This window comes from Chiloscyllium punctatum, chromosome 42 (assembly GCF_047496795.1).
Source record: "Chiloscyllium punctatum isolate Juve2018m chromosome 42, sChiPun1.3, whole genome shotgun sequence".
NCBI lineage: Eukaryota > Metazoa > Chordata > Chondrichthyes > Orectolobiformes > Hemiscylliidae > Chiloscyllium > Chiloscyllium punctatum.
The window spans coordinates 37,502,712-37,519,230 of NC_092780.1; the positions used below are offsets into that span (position 1 = coordinate 37,502,712).

The following is a 16,519-nucleotide window of genomic DNA, read 5'->3' on the forward strand; positions in this document are numbered from 1 at the left end:
TTAAGTTGGGCTTATGTCACTCTCCTGTGAACTCGGAATTTATTTTTCATGAATATTTGCAAAATCAAGAGCTTAGACTTTTGCAGCTTTTAATAATCTATAGATTTCTAACTAAACACTCCTAGTTTGGAAGTTGCACAAACAGAACTTTTCTACTGAGCTAACTCATTACCTTAATTGCTTTGAAATAAACTCCTTTCTAAATGAAACAAGAGCTATATTTTCTTTTGATGATAGTCAGGTCTGCTATGAACTACCTAGTTCACCTTTTCTGATGGTTTGCAGCTAGTTTTCTTAATGAACTGATAAAGGAGAAGGATCTTGTTTTGCTGCTTTATTTTGAATGTGGACAGTTTTGATGTCCGTGCACTTCAGTTGACCAAAGAAATACTCTGTGCATTATAGATTTGTCCATTTTTTGACACAGTGCCTTACTTAAATCTTGTAACATTTTTACACAACTTTTTAAAAAGTTGAACATGGTAACTATGCAAAATTTGACCTGTACTTAAGTTGTAACCTTGTGTGGGACAATTGCATGCTTTCAGTAGAATCAGCTCAACACTCGGCCACAGATACACTTTAAGTAAAATATTTCAATGACTCAATAAGAGCACTTATATTTTGGAAATATCAAATAAATGCTGTACCTGGAATTTCTGTACAATTTTACCTGAATTTCCTTTATTTGTTTCTTGTCAGAGTTATTTTTATCAATTCTCTATTTAGAATTCTGCCTCTGTTTATATCTAGAGTTTAATATATTTTGCTCCTGTTAATCTTCTGTATTTTTCTGTGCAGTACCTGAGGCCAGATGCTATACCCACATGTGCAACAGGCTGCATGAGTTCAAGTCTAACATTAGCATCAACATAATTTTGAGGATAATATATGCTAAACAACAAGGAAAAATGTTCTTGTAAATATATCTCTGACATTGTAACTATTTTTTTGAGGGGTTTTAATAGAGTATTTGGAGAGAAGCAGTTTTCATCAGCAGAGGGCATTGGTAATTGGGGAAACGGATGCAAGGCATTTGGCAAAAGAATCATTGGGGTGTTGTATGGGTGGGGTGATGGGGGACAAAGATGAGAAATATTTTTAGGTGAAATATGATGTAATGGTGGTGGGACCAGACTGAAAAGCAACTTGTAGAAGGAATTTGGATGTGTGGTTGGAAGGAGCTATTGGAGACAGCGGGGCCAGAGTTGCACCCCTTTCTACTCTATGATTCCATGGTTCTTTGTTACTCTGAGCCTTAACATTGTTTTAAAAACACATCAGAAACAAATATAAAATGAAACCAAATGTTCAGGTAGTGATTAAAAGGATAAATTTAGGTGCCTAGGTTTAATAATTCACCATGAATATTGTCCTATTCAAACTGTTCAGATGCTAATTTACGTTAACCAAAATGGGGACAAAATGTGTCTTGCATACAGCTGACTTCCTCTTTAAGAGGTTATGATAGAGTAACAGGTTTCATGGGGTTGGCAGCCAAGGGATATAGACTGAAGATATTTAGTAAAATAGTCAAGGAAGATCAGAATTTTCTTATGTGACAAGTTATAGTATGAAATGCCCTGGCCAAAAGTGTCATAGAAATTGTGGAAATGTTAGAAGAAAATTGGATATGTAGTGAATAGGACAGGAGTCTTGAATTAATAGCTGTTTCAGAGAGCTGGCACAGGCAGAAGGAGCCTTGTGCCTATTTTTGTGCGGCATCTTTCTATGATTGTGTGAAATTGCTGGTATTAATCATCATCATCTTCGAAGAGAGGAGGTTACTATGTTGGATGTAGATAATTGGTTAGGAAGATGCTGACAAGAGTTCCGCATCTTAAAGGTCAACCTGTTTTCTGTAATTTCAGATACAGATGGAGCTGCTGCATATTCCAGACAATTTCACTTTTTACCAGTGACTTCAGCTTTCCTGGATTTTTGCTTCTATTCATTTTTTGTCTTTGCCTTTAATTTTTATACCTCTATTTCTTTTAATTCTTTTAATTTTATTTTTACCACTCTAATTAAAAATGTTCCGATCACTTACTTATCAGTTTTTTTTCTTTCATTTAGTTTTCATTTATTTTACAATGATTACCTTAGTCTTTCATGTCCTATTTGCTATGAAGGTTGCTCGTTTCCTGCACCTGCACTGCCTGTTCTGCCTCCGTCACTATTCCATTTCATGTGCAAAGATCCCCATATCTCACAAGTACTGTTCCATTCACAGAAAACCAAACCCTTCCCAAACAACCATTCTAAATAAATGAGGCTACACTGATATTTTCGAAAGGAGACACAATAGGAAGTGCTTCTAGGCTAGCATTCTTCTCTTTACATACCAATAATCAGTGTATATCAAAATCTTCACAGATTGTCTTTTCAAATGCTTATAGATTTATTGTGCATTTCCAGCATATTGTTTTAATTTCAACTGTCCAATGCTTTTCTTTGCTCTTTTGATTAAATAACCCTTATGTTAAAGTTTAATTAACTAGCTAGTTGTTGCTGCTATTGTTCATGTTGCAGTCTTCCTCATTAATGATCTTTATCAGTGTCTATTTATAAGATGGAACATCCCAGAAATCTCTTTCTGGAAGTCATTTTAATTAACCAGGGAAATTTATGATGACTTAGTCTGTCTTTGTGTGTCTTTTTTTTTAAACCCAGGGAAATCTGAAATTTGCAATGGATGGTGACTCGGTTTTCATTGAAAATAGTAAGTTGGTATCCGTGATTGCAGAGCTGCTTTCAACAAAAAGTGATGTTGTGGAGAAGGCCTTAATGTATCGGACTGTAGCTACAGGCCGGGACGTGATTGACAAACAGCACACAGACCAGGAGGCAAGCTATGGACGGGATGCATTTGCCAAGGTAACTGAATTAAAAACAAGTCTGCTGTGCAATTGGTGATTGAAGATTTCCCCAAGTCTTTATGACAGCCTAATCACTGGGAAGCAAAGTCAGAGTTCACGTACCTTTATTTTGTAACAGGGTGCTTTAACCAGAACAGTGACAATTTAGAATGTTCAGAACTATGACTTCAACCTGTGCTCATTGTTAGTGAGCCTGCTCCAGGTTAGATTTCTATTGTATGTATAAACTAGATTTCCAAGATGCTTCACAGGTCATAACAGCAAAAACTGGACATTGTATTGAAACTGGAGATTTTACACCTTGCAGTACCAGTTAGATGTAACCTGGAAAAGAAAATTTTGTTGCCTTGCTTGAAGGTGATTATGGTAGTTGTGGCAGATCCACTTTGTGATAACTAAATCTTTGTTTAACTATGAAGTATACTGCCTTACATTCTTTTTCCATACCATATTGTAAACTGAGTTTGATGCATATGCTTGCATCTCCTCCAAAATCATTATCCCGCTTTATAACTACTGATGACTGCACTAGTATCTGTTTGCAGGATAGGTTTTGTCATTCATTCATGGGATGTGGGCTAATTCCATTTCATCAATTTAAAGTTGATAATAAAAGGGCTTCCCCACTGTAAAGCATATCAGAAGCAGGGAAAAGGTTGACCACACTCTGTTCAGACAGTTCATTTAAAATAAAAACAGTTTCTCGATGTCTTCAGGGAATACTTCAACATGAAGTGGCTTTCAATGAATCAAGGTTGTAGTTACATTTTGATGATCTGCTTTTAAGGCAGCTATGTAAACATGAGAAAATGCCTTTGAGCTGGCTGTGCGCATCTGAAACAATTGCCTCGAGAAAATCGCTTCTCAATGACTTGTGTATTGACAACAATAATGTACATCCCCAGGCATTCTATATTTTAAAAGATTCTAAATTGAATTCTTAGCAGTCTAAATCTAAGCATTATTTTTCAAATACACATTTACTTCAATTTGAGAAAGTAAGGATTTGCTCATTATAAGAAGAAATAAAATTGGACAATCCCTGGAAAGTGCAGACTTGGAAGGTTAGATCTTTTTTATTTTGTTTCATGTCTTTTTTGTGTGCCCAAACAATTCATGATAGAATATAATATCCTATTATTGGCTACTGAAAAATAACTGTCATACTTTTATCACTGAATTCATGACATCTTAAAAGAACATTTCACAGTAACTTAGCTATTCAATCTTGAGCATAGTTGTGTTCTCATTCAGTAGACCATGAACTTTAATTTTGGCAATACATAAAGAACATAAATGGGGAGCAAGAAATGATAAATTGCCTTTGACCAGAATGTGGGCATTTGGATTAGTTTGGACTTTGGAAAATTCTTTCTCTCGGGGAGGCATTGACGTTGTGATATTATAACTGGACTCTTAATTCAGAGACCCAGGTAGAAGTAGTTCTTCGATAACGCAATTATTGCGTTCTTGTTCAACCCCACCCTATAGAAAAATTGTGCTTTAGGAACAGCAATTAGTGTTAGTGATGTCATCGCATTATAGCCAACACATTTTAAAAGTTTGCACTTGAGAAACCATGTCCCTGATTCATCAATCGCGTTATAGCAAATTCACGTTAACGAAATGCATGTTCTAGCAGAACGAAAGGATGTGATGAAACTTGAAACGACTCAGAAAAGATTTACTAGAATGTTGCCAGGGTTGGAGAGTTTGAGCTATAGGGAGAGACTGAATAGGCTGGGGCTATTTTTCTTGGAGCGTTGGAGGATAAGGGGTGACCTTTATAGAGGTTTATAAAATCATGAGGGGCATGGATAGGGTGAATAGACTAGGTCTTTTCCTTGGGATGGGAGAGTGAGAACCAGAGGGCATAGGTTTAGGATGACAAGAGAAAGATTTAAAAGGTACCTAAGGGGCAACGTTTTCATGCAGAGAGGGTGTTGCATGTATGGAATGAGGTGCCAGAAGAAGTGGTGGCAGCTGGTACAATTACAACATTAAAAGGCATCTGGATGGGTGTATGAATAAGAAGAGTTTAGAGAGATATGAGCCAAGTGTTGGCAAATGGGACTAGATTAATTTAGGACATCTAATCGGCATGGACGAATTGGACCAAAGGGTCTGTTTCGTGCTGTGCATCTGTATGAATCTATGACCTGTAATGTGCTGGGGTCTCTGGTTTGAATCCCTCCATGGAAGATGGCGAAACTTGAATTCAATAAATATGTGGAATTAAGGGCATTCAAGAATCCATTATCGATTGTCAGAATAAACCCATCTGGTTCACTAATGTCTTTTAGGGAAGGAAGCTGCTATCCTTACCTGGTCTGGCTCACATGTGACTCCAGACCCACAGTAATGTAGTTGATTCTTAAATGCCTTCTGGATAATTACGTATGGGCAATAGATGCTGGCCTGGCCAGTATTGCCTTCATCCTGTGAATGAGTAAATTTTAATAAATTGCTTTTCGGCATCAGTCTGACCACTATAACGCACGATCATTCCTAGACATTCTTAATTAAAAACAAGTTCCAGAATCACATTTCAGCTGGCTAAATTTGAGTGTTATGTTTCCAGATGCATGTTTAGGGGAAGGGTTTTCATGAAAAAATAAGTCAGAAACCAAAAGAAACAAAGGTATTTGCCTTATTCTCGAGAGCAAAGAAATAAGAAATTGCATAAATATTTTCTCGATGAAGGTGAAAATGAGAGAGCAGGTGTATCTAAGGAGTTGTGATGCCAGTTTTCAAAAGCAGACTAACCATTCTAATTGCATCATGTCCAGATGATTTGCATTGCAGGAAATTGAAAGGGAGTAAGGAAGAGATACTGTAGAGTAGACTGATTATAATTTTCCAAAATTTTTAGTAAATGGGTACTGTTTTGGGATTGAAGACTGGCACTCTGCAGTTTGCAAAGTTGCAAGTTAGTGATGTGAAACTAAAATTCAAACTTTGATATGTAATGAAAATAGTGATTCTGTTGAAAGAATTGGAGCAAATTGCGCTCAAAGTTTCTAATTTCGTTTTAGGAGATATTTGATATGTGCTACTTAAGACATTTGTGCAGTAACTTTGGTATTGATATGAAAGAAAATGTAGAGACATGACTGAAGACAGAAATTAAAGAGCAGGGTTAAATCAATTTTTTGATTTAAGGAATCAAAAGGAATTTAATTTTGTTAATAATAGTTATGCAAGTTATTCGATTTTGGAAATAATTTGGACATTGACACAAAAGGGATTTAATTTTCTTAATAATAGTTATGCAAGTTATGAGGAATCATGCAGGGAGGCAGGAATGGGTTGTTGAGTTGGATGATTGGTGTCAAATGCAATGATGTGAAATTTAAAGCAATAAATTATTAGCAGATAATAAGTGGAAAGAAGCCTGCTTTAATATTTGAATAATAGAGGAACAGAGATGTGCAATATGTACATATTTGAGGGAATTCAGCTAGACAAGGTCTTTGGAAAAGAAAACTGTATTCTATACATAAGGTCAAACAACACATGAGCAAGGAAGTGATCTTCCATTTGTCCAGGAAAATGACTAGCCATGGTTCAAATATTGAATGGCTGTGGGTATTCATTGCAGAACGGGTATAAAAACTATGAAACAGATGCAGTGAAGATTCACTAGCGTAGTACAAGGAATAAAGCATTACAGTTATGGAGAAATCCTCACCAAACTGGGGCTGTGTTCACACAGAAAAGGCCAGCTGTATGTATTTCAAGTTTTCCAAATTAAGTTCAGAGATTGTAAATATTGAAAGCTTGTCTCTGAAGTTTCATGAATCTTTAGCAACACTTGTGTTTAAGTCGTTTCTTTATCAAAACCCCATGGCCTATCCTGGGGGATTATTGGACAAGGTTTGACCCTGAGTCACGGAAGATATCCGAGCAAGTGATCAAACGGTTTTTCAGGAGGGCAAAGACATAGGAAGTTGGGTGGTTTATGGAAGGATTTCTCGAGCTTACAGCCTCAGAGGTTGAAGATATGACCACTGATGCCAGAGTAGTTTAAAATTGGAGATGCTGAAGAAGCCAGAAGTAAAGAAACACAGATATACTAGAGGATTGTTCGGGCTGGTTGAGGTTGTAGGGATAAATAACACAGATTTTGCCTTACTACTCAAACAGTAAAGAACAAGAGTTAGAAGATTTTCTGATACAGTTATTTAGGTCTTGATTGTATCAGAGACTTGTGATATTTATAAAGGCATTTATCTCTGGTAATACTGGTCAATGTTAGGTTAAAGTGAAGCAAAAGAAAACGTTCTACAACCCTGAGCTCTGAACAGAAATCCATGTTCATGTGAAACATGCAGTGTGTGGGGTTTTGGAACTATCCAACCAAGAGATTAAGAGTTTCGATCATGTAGTGGATGATCTAATAAATTTGCTAACATTTCTTGTGACGTAAGAGAGAAACCATTAAGGCAGTTCTGCTGGTCTGGTTGCTACAAAGCTTCAGTTTTGAAATGCTTTTGAAGTGGTGTTATTATGCAACTCAGTTGTAGAAGCATAAAATATGGTGAATTACCACAAAGCAGTTATGGATCAGAAATAAGTGCTACCTTTCCAGACCCACAATATCCTAGGAATAAATTCACTGAAATGAAGAAAGGAAGGAAATACCTTGGAAGTTGTAGTTACAGATGCACTGTAACTAATCTGAATGGCACTCAATTCTATTATACCTCCTATGAATAATTTTGAGTTGACATGGTGAAACCATTGATTTAGATTGTTCTGAATGTTGTTACTTAACAAATAATTGTTAACATCAGTTTAATTGGTGTTTCAATGCTTGCAGGCAATATATGATCGGCTTTTCTGCTGGATTGTCAACCGAATTAATGACATCATTGAAGTTAAGAATTATGATGCCAAAATCCATGGGAAGAACACAGTTATCGGTGTCCTGGATATCTATGGCTTTGAGATCTTTGACAACAACAGGTACGTAATTAAAGGAGCAGTGTGAGAGAAAATTGGGGTGAACTTCAGGCATCAGCAAATCTGGACAAGGGGTGAGCAAAACAGATAATCCTCCTGCATTGTATTAGCCAGCAGTCCTGATGCTGACCATGCATTTGTATGGATTTCAAAGGGGAGCAGCATTGGATTTAGCTATGATGCCTATTAACACTGTCTTGTCTAACATATGAGAAATGGATATTTTGGATAAGCTATTAGAGTACTCCTGGTGCCAATGGAAACTGTGTCAGAGAAAACTTGGAACATAAGGGATACCATTTGAGAAAGTAGGAGGTGGCAAAGAAAGAAAACACATAGAGAAGTTCTGTAATTGCAGCCACATGGGAAGATTTCTGATCACGTGCATGACTAAAGTTTATAGTGGAACATACCTGAACCATATACTATAGCCTTTGTTCTGTAGGAACTAGTATTTCAGTCGTCATCTGTGGTTGAAATAATGTAGAGGCTAAATTGGTGATCCTTGCTTACAAGCAGCATGAATTGCAGAATCTGAGCTGTATTGTTTCAGGCCCTCACTCCAACTGACAATATCAACAGGTTTGTGAGAAAATAAGTAGTAGAATAAGGCAGTAGAGCATTCACAGAAGAAATTGAAGTTTTCAATTAGTGCAGTGTGTTCTCCACCCCCCCCCCCAAATGTTGGCTGTGCCCCATATTAGATACTTATTGCATCTAAATGATGTGCATTCATGTTTGAATTGGTGTTTCTAGGCAATATATTCATTAAAAATTCTACAAAGTAACTGTAGTCCACCTTCGATTGCTAGTAGTCCGAATCATTGCATAAATCACTCACAGCCTAAACATTGCTGCAACTTTCTAATAGTACTTTGGCTTGAGTACTATACTCATGAAGCCAATTGAATTGTTAATCAGAGCAAAATAGACAAACACTAAATTTATTTCATTGAGCCGTGCTAACTGAGATATCATCGACTGTGCATCAACACCAATCAGTGTGAAGGAAGTATTGACATTACATGGTACCAAAGATGTGATGAGCACCGTCAATGCCATGAGAACAGTTAGGCACTGGAGCTGCCAAGGTGATACCAAGCAATTGTGGGTGCCAGCTGATGCCTTTATGAAATGGTCAGACCTGCTAACCTTCCTTTTTGATTTGGTAGTGTTGATGGTGTATTTATGTTTGAAAGAATGAGGCATTCATCTGTAAGATAACTGAAATGGTGGAATTTGGACTAATCTACTTGGCAATTGATGGTTAACATTTCCAGGCTGCAAGAAAGAACACGTTTGTCTCTGTATGGTCAGTAACTGGTGGGGAAGGGGAAAATCTTTCCTACAGCTACTTAATCTAGACGTGAACCTGCTACAATCTGGATGACTTTGTTCAAAAATGGTGTAGGAGACCTTATTCCCGTTTCCAAGTGAAAGATTCATTTGGTGATGGCTTGCTCCTTTTGGTGCTTGCTTTTTCTCCATCTTAGTATTTCAGTTAGTAATCTGACTCCACAGAGTCTCGGTAAATACTTGTGTAGGTAAAGGGAATGAAGGCATGAAAGCTAAACCTGCAGATGAGACAAAAATATTTGGGGAAACACATTGGGAGGATTCAGACAAATATAAATGCATTGAGTAAATGGACAAAAAGTTTGCAGATAGAGTGTAACACAGACAAATGTGAAGCCAACAATTGCTTAAATAGACAATGACTACGTATTTCTGACGTGCAGAGGGATTTTGGTGATCTGGTGCACAAGTTCCAAATAGTTAGTAAGCAGGTACAGCAAATAATTAAGGTGGCCAATGCAGCACCATCTTTTTATTACAAGAAAAGTTGAACATTTTAAAGGCAAGATTTTAGGCATTGGTTATATTGGGCATTGGCGAGACCGTAAATTTCATAGTGTGTGTTTTGGTCTCCTTATTTAAGCAAGGATGGAAATACACTAGAGGTAGTTCAGAGCAGCTTTGCTAAATTAATACTTGGAATGAGCAGGCTGACTTATGAGGAAAATTTGGACAGGCTAGGCTTACTTCTTAGAAGACAGGGGCAATTTGATTAAGTACGTTAAGGTGCTGAATTGTCCTGATAAGATAAACGTAGAGAATACACTTGCTCTTGTGAGTGAATCCAGTTAGGCACTGGAGCTGCCAAGGTGATACCAAGCAATTGTGGGTGCCAGCTGATGCCTTTATGAAATGGTCAGACCTGCTAACCTTCCTTTTGATTTGGTAGTGTTGAGGCAATGTTTTAAAGTAAGGGTACTACCTTTCAGGACAGTGATGAAGAGAAATATTTTCTGAGTTGAGTGAATTTGAAACACTCGTACCAGAGTGGAGGCATGGTCATTGAATATATTTAAGGTGGAGGTGGATAGGTTCTTGTTAGGGAAGGCAAACAAAGGTTGTCTGAGATAGATGGGAATGTGGAAATCAAACCACAAACCGATCAGCCAGATCTTATTAAATGGCAGAGCAGGTTTCAAGGATCAAATGGCCTACTCCTGCACCCAATATTTATACAGGTATGTACCTACAAGGCTAAAATTAAGTTTATATCTTTCCATACAGATGGGAAACTAAACTTAAGTAATTAAATACATCTGGAATTAAAATGCTATTATCAGTAGTGGTGACCGTGTAACTGCTAAACTGCTATAAAAACCCCTTTGAGTCCTTTTGAAATGGAAATTTACTGTCTTTGACTATTCCATAGCAGTTATTCTGGCTGGAAGGCCATTTAGGATTGACGTCAGAAGGAATTTCTTTGCTGAGTGTCAAGATCTTTGGAATTCTCCACTCCAGGGAAGTGTGTTGGTTCAGTCTTTGAATATGTTTAAGACTGAGGTTGATAGATTTCTGTGTATTAAAAACGCCAAAGGGTTGTAGTGATTGGAACCAGATTGACCTCATTTAACCATAAGGTTCTTGAGTGGGGTTAATAACCTGGGTCAATCAGGAAAACCGTTGCGATATAACCAGGAGATTGGAATCTCCTCAGTTGACGACTGATCAGTCAGGGTACTGTGCACTAGTAAATAGTGTCTTGGTGACAGGATATTTCAGTGGCAACAGGAGAAAACGGAACGTGCCCGAAGAACATTCACTTGCAACTGTCATCTTGGTGTTGGGGTAAGCATTTTTGGCATCATGCTTCTATTTGAGAAACTTTGACACTGCTGTTGAAGACTGCGCCCAGTAGGTGGAAACAATGTGATATTTTTTCCAGGCAAATGACATTGGGACAGATGAAAAGCAACAAATAATCCTTTTGACTGCTTGCGGACCCACAGTATTCTCCGTTATAAGGAGCTTAAATTCCCCAGGTGCACCAGACACTAAAACTTCCACGAGTTGATGGAGCTGGTAAAGAAATATTATGACCCCAAACCTCCTGAGATACTATAGGCTTTATTCAACTGTTAGAGAACTGGGGGGAATCCGTATTGGGATTTTTGACGAGGTTGTGATGATTGGCAGAGGCATGTGATTTTGGATTAGCCCTGAATGAGATGCTGGGACAATGTTTGGTATGTGGGATGAATGATGTAACCATGTAGAAGCACCTACCAGCTGAAGATCAACAGGACTTCAAACAGGCACTGGAGCTGCCATTGTCATTAGAAAATGTGGCAAGTGGACCGTGGGAACTACAGGACATCCCAATGGAAGTGGACTCCCTCACCTGACTGACTGAGCTTGGGAGTACACCACTTGAGTGTCAGAAATTGCAGAGCGCCTCACAGGGCATGCTCTGAGCAGGGGGATCCCTTTGCCACTCCACAACAAAGTCAAGCCTCAGCCAAAGGGCTAAACAGTTCTTCAGTATCTGGTAGCAAGCCATTTTAATTGCTACCAGTATGGGGACTTGAGACAGGAAAGGAGTCTTACAAGGCTTGATTTCAGTAAGAAAACCCATAGGCCAGTACCCAGGAGAATGCACGTCCTGGAACGTTCCCCTACATGTGGGTTGGAACAGTTAAATAGTTTAGTGACGTCCAAATCAGAGCCAGATTAAAATGAATGTTTGGTTAAGTGGTCACCCATGGAGGTTGATACCAGTGCAACTGTATCTGTGGTTGCAGAGTCTGTCTTCAATAAGTTTTCCAGATGTTTTTCGAGAAGGACTTGGGGCTCTGAAAGGAGACAAAGCCACTTTACGTGTTGACGAGGAAGCAATTCTGAGATTTTGCAAGGCCTGCCTGGTGCCATTAGCTTTGCAGGCAAAAGTAGCGACAGAAATAAGGAGGCTGGAGAAATCATCAAACTAATTGTACTGATCGTGAAGCCTGGCTGGTCAGTTTGCCATTGTGGGATTTTAAGCAAAATGGTAAACTGATTCTCGCAGAGAGCACTTGTATGCAAAGCTGGGGGGGGATGCTGTCCTTTACGGAGCTGGATGTAAGCCTTACCTACCTGCAATTGCGACTGGTTGTTCACTACAATTAGTATCCATAAGGGTTTATATCAAAATACAAGATGACCATTTGGGGTATCATCAGCTCTTTTCCAGCAGAGCACAGAACACTTTACAAGGGCTACCTCAGGTTGCCATTTATCTGGATGACACACTTATAACTGGGAAGGCAAATAAAGAGCACATGGAGATCTTGAAAGTGGTGGTTAAATGTTTCTCCCAGGCGGACATATGTCTTAGAAGGGAAAAATGTGTGTTCCAAGTGACCTATTTGGGTTACATAGGCGACAAAACCGGGTTGTGCCTGTTAGAAAAAGGAGCCCTAGATCCCACACCTGTACTAGAGCTTGGGTCTTTCCATGGATTAGTGAATTATTATGCAACATTCATACATAACCTGGCTTCCATCTTGGCACGTTTAGACCTGCTGTTGAAAAAGGGTCAGCCTTGGAAATGGTCACATTGCCAAGAAGTAGGGAAGTGGAAAAGCTACTATCATTTAAGGTATTGGCTCACTCCTGTCCAAAGCGAGAGATAGTGCTGACATGTGATGCTTCCCCATACAGTACTGGGGTAATATTGGCTCACTGGTGGTCCAATGGACAGAAACGCCTGAGAACGGATGCTTCCCAAACTTTGGCTGATGCCGAATATAGGTATGCCCAGATAGAGAAAGAATATTTGGCGATCATCTTTGGTGTGTGGAAGTTCCACCAGTACCTTTACAGACAGGAATTTTAGTAGTAACAGATCACAAATCCCTGCCAGAACTACTAAAGGAAGGCAAGGTGCTGCAGCCCATAGCTACTGGTAGAACTCAGCATTGAACACTTTATGCTCAGTGGGTACAAGTAGAAGTTAGTAGCTAATACAGATGCCTTGAGCTGCCTCTCATTGGCAGATACTGCACTAAATGTGCCTCCCCTAGAAGAGTCCATTTTGGTTTTAAACTTTCTGAAATACTCTTCCAGTCACTGCTGACAGTATTCGACTATGGACCCAAAAAGATCCTGTCCTAGCAAAATTGAAACAGCTGATGATAATGGGGAAAACAGAAGGGCCATTGCAACCAGGAGTAATACCTTCCTTGGATCCAGTGAGACAAGATCCACTGTAGAGGACAGCATGTTACTGTGGGATGTAAGGATGATAGTCCCGTGTGAAGGTCACTGCCAGATACTGGCTGAACTCCTCCAGGGTCAACCAGGTGTTTCCAAGATGAAGATGCGAGCAAGACGTTATATTTGTTGGCTAGGGTTGGATGCTGACATAACTGCATTGGTGAAGCAGTGTCCAGAGTGCCAACAAGGGCAAACATTGCCACCAGCAGCACCCTCAGATTGGTTTCATGTCAACTATGCTGTTCCTTTCATGAGTCGGTGTTCCTGGTCATTGTGGACGCCTGTTCATAGTGTTAGGATGTATATAAAGTTTGTACGGCAAACTTTGGGATGATTACTGAGAAACTTTAAGCATTGTTCGCGATACACTGACCCCTGGAAGTATTGGTCACGGACAATGTGACTTCATTTACCAGCAAGGATTTTGAATATTTCCTAAAGTCAAATGATATTCAGCACATAAAGACAGCTCAATGCCATCCGTTGTCAAACAGTCTAGTGGGAAGAGCAGTCCAAGCATTAAAGAAGCAGCCTGCAGCGTTGATTGACATTAAACTGTCCCAGTTCTTGTTTGATTATAGGACCACCCCTCACACAACAATAGGGATAGCTCTGGCAGAGTTGCTGACGGGGAGAAACCTCTCACACCAGGTTAAACCTGATATTTCCAGACCTGGGCTTATGGCAGCAAAAATTCCAATGCTAGCAACATGCCTCCGCCAAGCAAAAGACCAGGCCTACATCCCCAGACTTATTGGGAGCAGGGATGCAGTGATTGGGACCAGGTTGACCTTATTAGCTATAAAGTGCTTGATTTGCGATTATTAATTTGGGCCAATCAGGAAAGCCTCGGCTGACTAATGTAACCAGGAGATTAGAATCTCCTTAGTTGAGGACCGACTCCGAGCTGGCTTGCCACAGTCAGTGTACTGTGCACTAATAAATAAAGGGTGACTTGCTGACAGGACACTGGCCTCTCTGCTGTTCTTTCAGGATGCAGGGAAATGTCGGAAAATGGTTTTGATTTAGAAGATCAGCAATGGTCTCATTGATTGGCAGAGCAAGCTTGAAGGACTGAACAACATCTTCCTTTTTTTATTATCTTTATCGCTGCTCTCTAAAATAGCTTGGAAAGCAACTCTGAAATCAGTAAAGGTAGCTCACGGAAAATTACAAATGGGCAATAAATGGGTTCGTTGCCTGTGACACTGAAGTCCCATGAATGAATTTTCTAAAGATTTATTTCTGACAGTTTGTTTTTACATAACAGCCAATAATATCCAGGCTGTTGTGTGAAAAATGGACAAAAACCATGATGAACACACACGGAGATACAACCTGAATCTCCGTGATCGGAACTGCATTGAGTTAATTGAGTGGGTAACAATCAATTACAACTGAAGAACTTAGACGGTTTCCTCTTGAGATTTCTTCTAAATCACCTGGGGAAAATTTAGCTGATGAAAGCAACACACAGTAGGCAAGTCTGAACATTACTGATGGTAACTGTGTGTTTTTGTATATTTTCAGTTTGGAACAGTTTTGTATTAACTACTGCAATGAGAAACTGCAGCAGCTCTTCATCCAGCTTGTCCTGAAGCAGGAACAGGAAGAGTACCAGCGTGAAGGTATCCCCTGGAGACATGTAAGGCACAGAGCAATTTTATTTGGGTGTGCATGTCAGTTTGGAATGAATTGCTGAAGCAATGGGATGTTCTTTTTCATGACTTAATGCTTGTCTTTTTCTGTGAGTCATTTCTACATGCCAAAGCTTTGTCAAGAGTATTGTAATGATGCACTCAGACAAGCACTGTCTGCCTCATCAGCGTAACTTTGATTTAAATGCTTTGCATGCATGCATTTCACTTGGGCAATCCGCAACTGTAATTTTCTTTTCCAGACTCCCCTTGCCAACTGGGAAGTGATTTAAGACTAAATTAATCAGATTTTGGATGTAGCAGTTCCCAGTGAAGTGAGCTTCATCAGCTTTCACCCCGTGTGACCCTGCAGCTCAATTTGAACTCTTGTCTCAGAGCTAAGCAACAGTGCAAGGTCATCAGATTTCTGTCAAAAGCTGACAGCTAATAGTCCCAGTGCAGAAACAATGTTTTCATTCATTTGAGCAGACAAATTTTAAACAAGTGCCCTATATAACAGGAGAAAGTGAGGACTGCAGATGCAACCACCCCGTGGCTCAACACTTCAACTCCCCCTCCCGCTCCACCAAAGACATGCAGGTCATTGAACTCCTCCATCACCAGACCATAGCAACATGACGGCTGGAGGAAGAGCGCCTCATCTTCCACTAGGAACGCTCCAACCACAAGGGATGAACTCAGATTTCTCCAGTCTCCTCATTTTTCCCTCTTCCCCCCCCCCGCCCCCCACCTTGTCTCAGTCCCAACCCTCAAACTCAGCACCACCTTCCTAACCTGCAATCTTCTTCCTGACCTCTCCGCCCCCACCCCCACTCCGGCCTATCACCCTCACCTTAACCTCCTTCTACCTATCGCATCCCCCAAGTCCAAGTCCTTCCCTACCTTTTATCTTAGCCTGCTTGGCACACTTTCCTCATTCTTGAAGAAGGGCTCATGCCCGAAACGTCGATTCTCCTCCTTGGATGCTGCTTGATCTGCTGCACTTTTCCAGCAACACATTTTCTGCCCTATATAACAGCCTATTTGAATAACTGATAAGCTCCTTTTCAATATATTTTTCTATTTTATGTGCCAATGGGATATGCGAGAAATACTAAGACAAATCTCACATACATGGAGATGCCATGTGAGATTAGGATGAGTAATAAAAGTATATTAATAAAAAGGAAGCAATACAGTTTGGTTTTTCTGTAAGGTCGACATTGGTTAAAATATGGTTAAAAATCACACAACACAAGGTTATAGTCCAACAGATTTATTTGGAAGTACAAGTTTTCGGAGCGCTGCTCCTTTATCAGGTAGCTAGTCACTGTGATTTTTAACTTTGTCCACTCCAGTCCAACACCGGCACCTCCATATCATTGAGAATATGATGAGCTCTGACTGTGTATACTTGAATGGAACATGTTTTGACAGGGTAAAAGAGAAAGACTTGCATTCATAATATGCCTTGCAAGATGTCAAGATGTT

At 39.5% G+C, this 16,519-nt stretch overlaps 1 protein-coding gene across 2 annotated transcripts in view; it reads left to right on the plus strand.

Moving 5' to 3' along the window:
• The window catches only part of myo1d (myosin 1D), a 545,704-nt gene that overhangs the window by 117,312 nt on the left and 411,873 nt on the right, over nt 1–16,519 (plus strand). For both annotated transcript variants that reach the window (XM_072561832.1, XM_072561833.1), the window contains exons 8-10: nt 2,674–2,877; nt 7,702–7,847; nt 14,922–15,036. In XM_072561832.1, the coding sequence (XP_072417933.1) occupies nt 2,674–2,877; nt 7,702–7,847; nt 14,922–15,036 (465 nt within the window). The remainder of the gene's footprint in view (nt 1–2,673; nt 2,878–7,701; nt 7,848–14,921; nt 15,037–16,519) is intronic.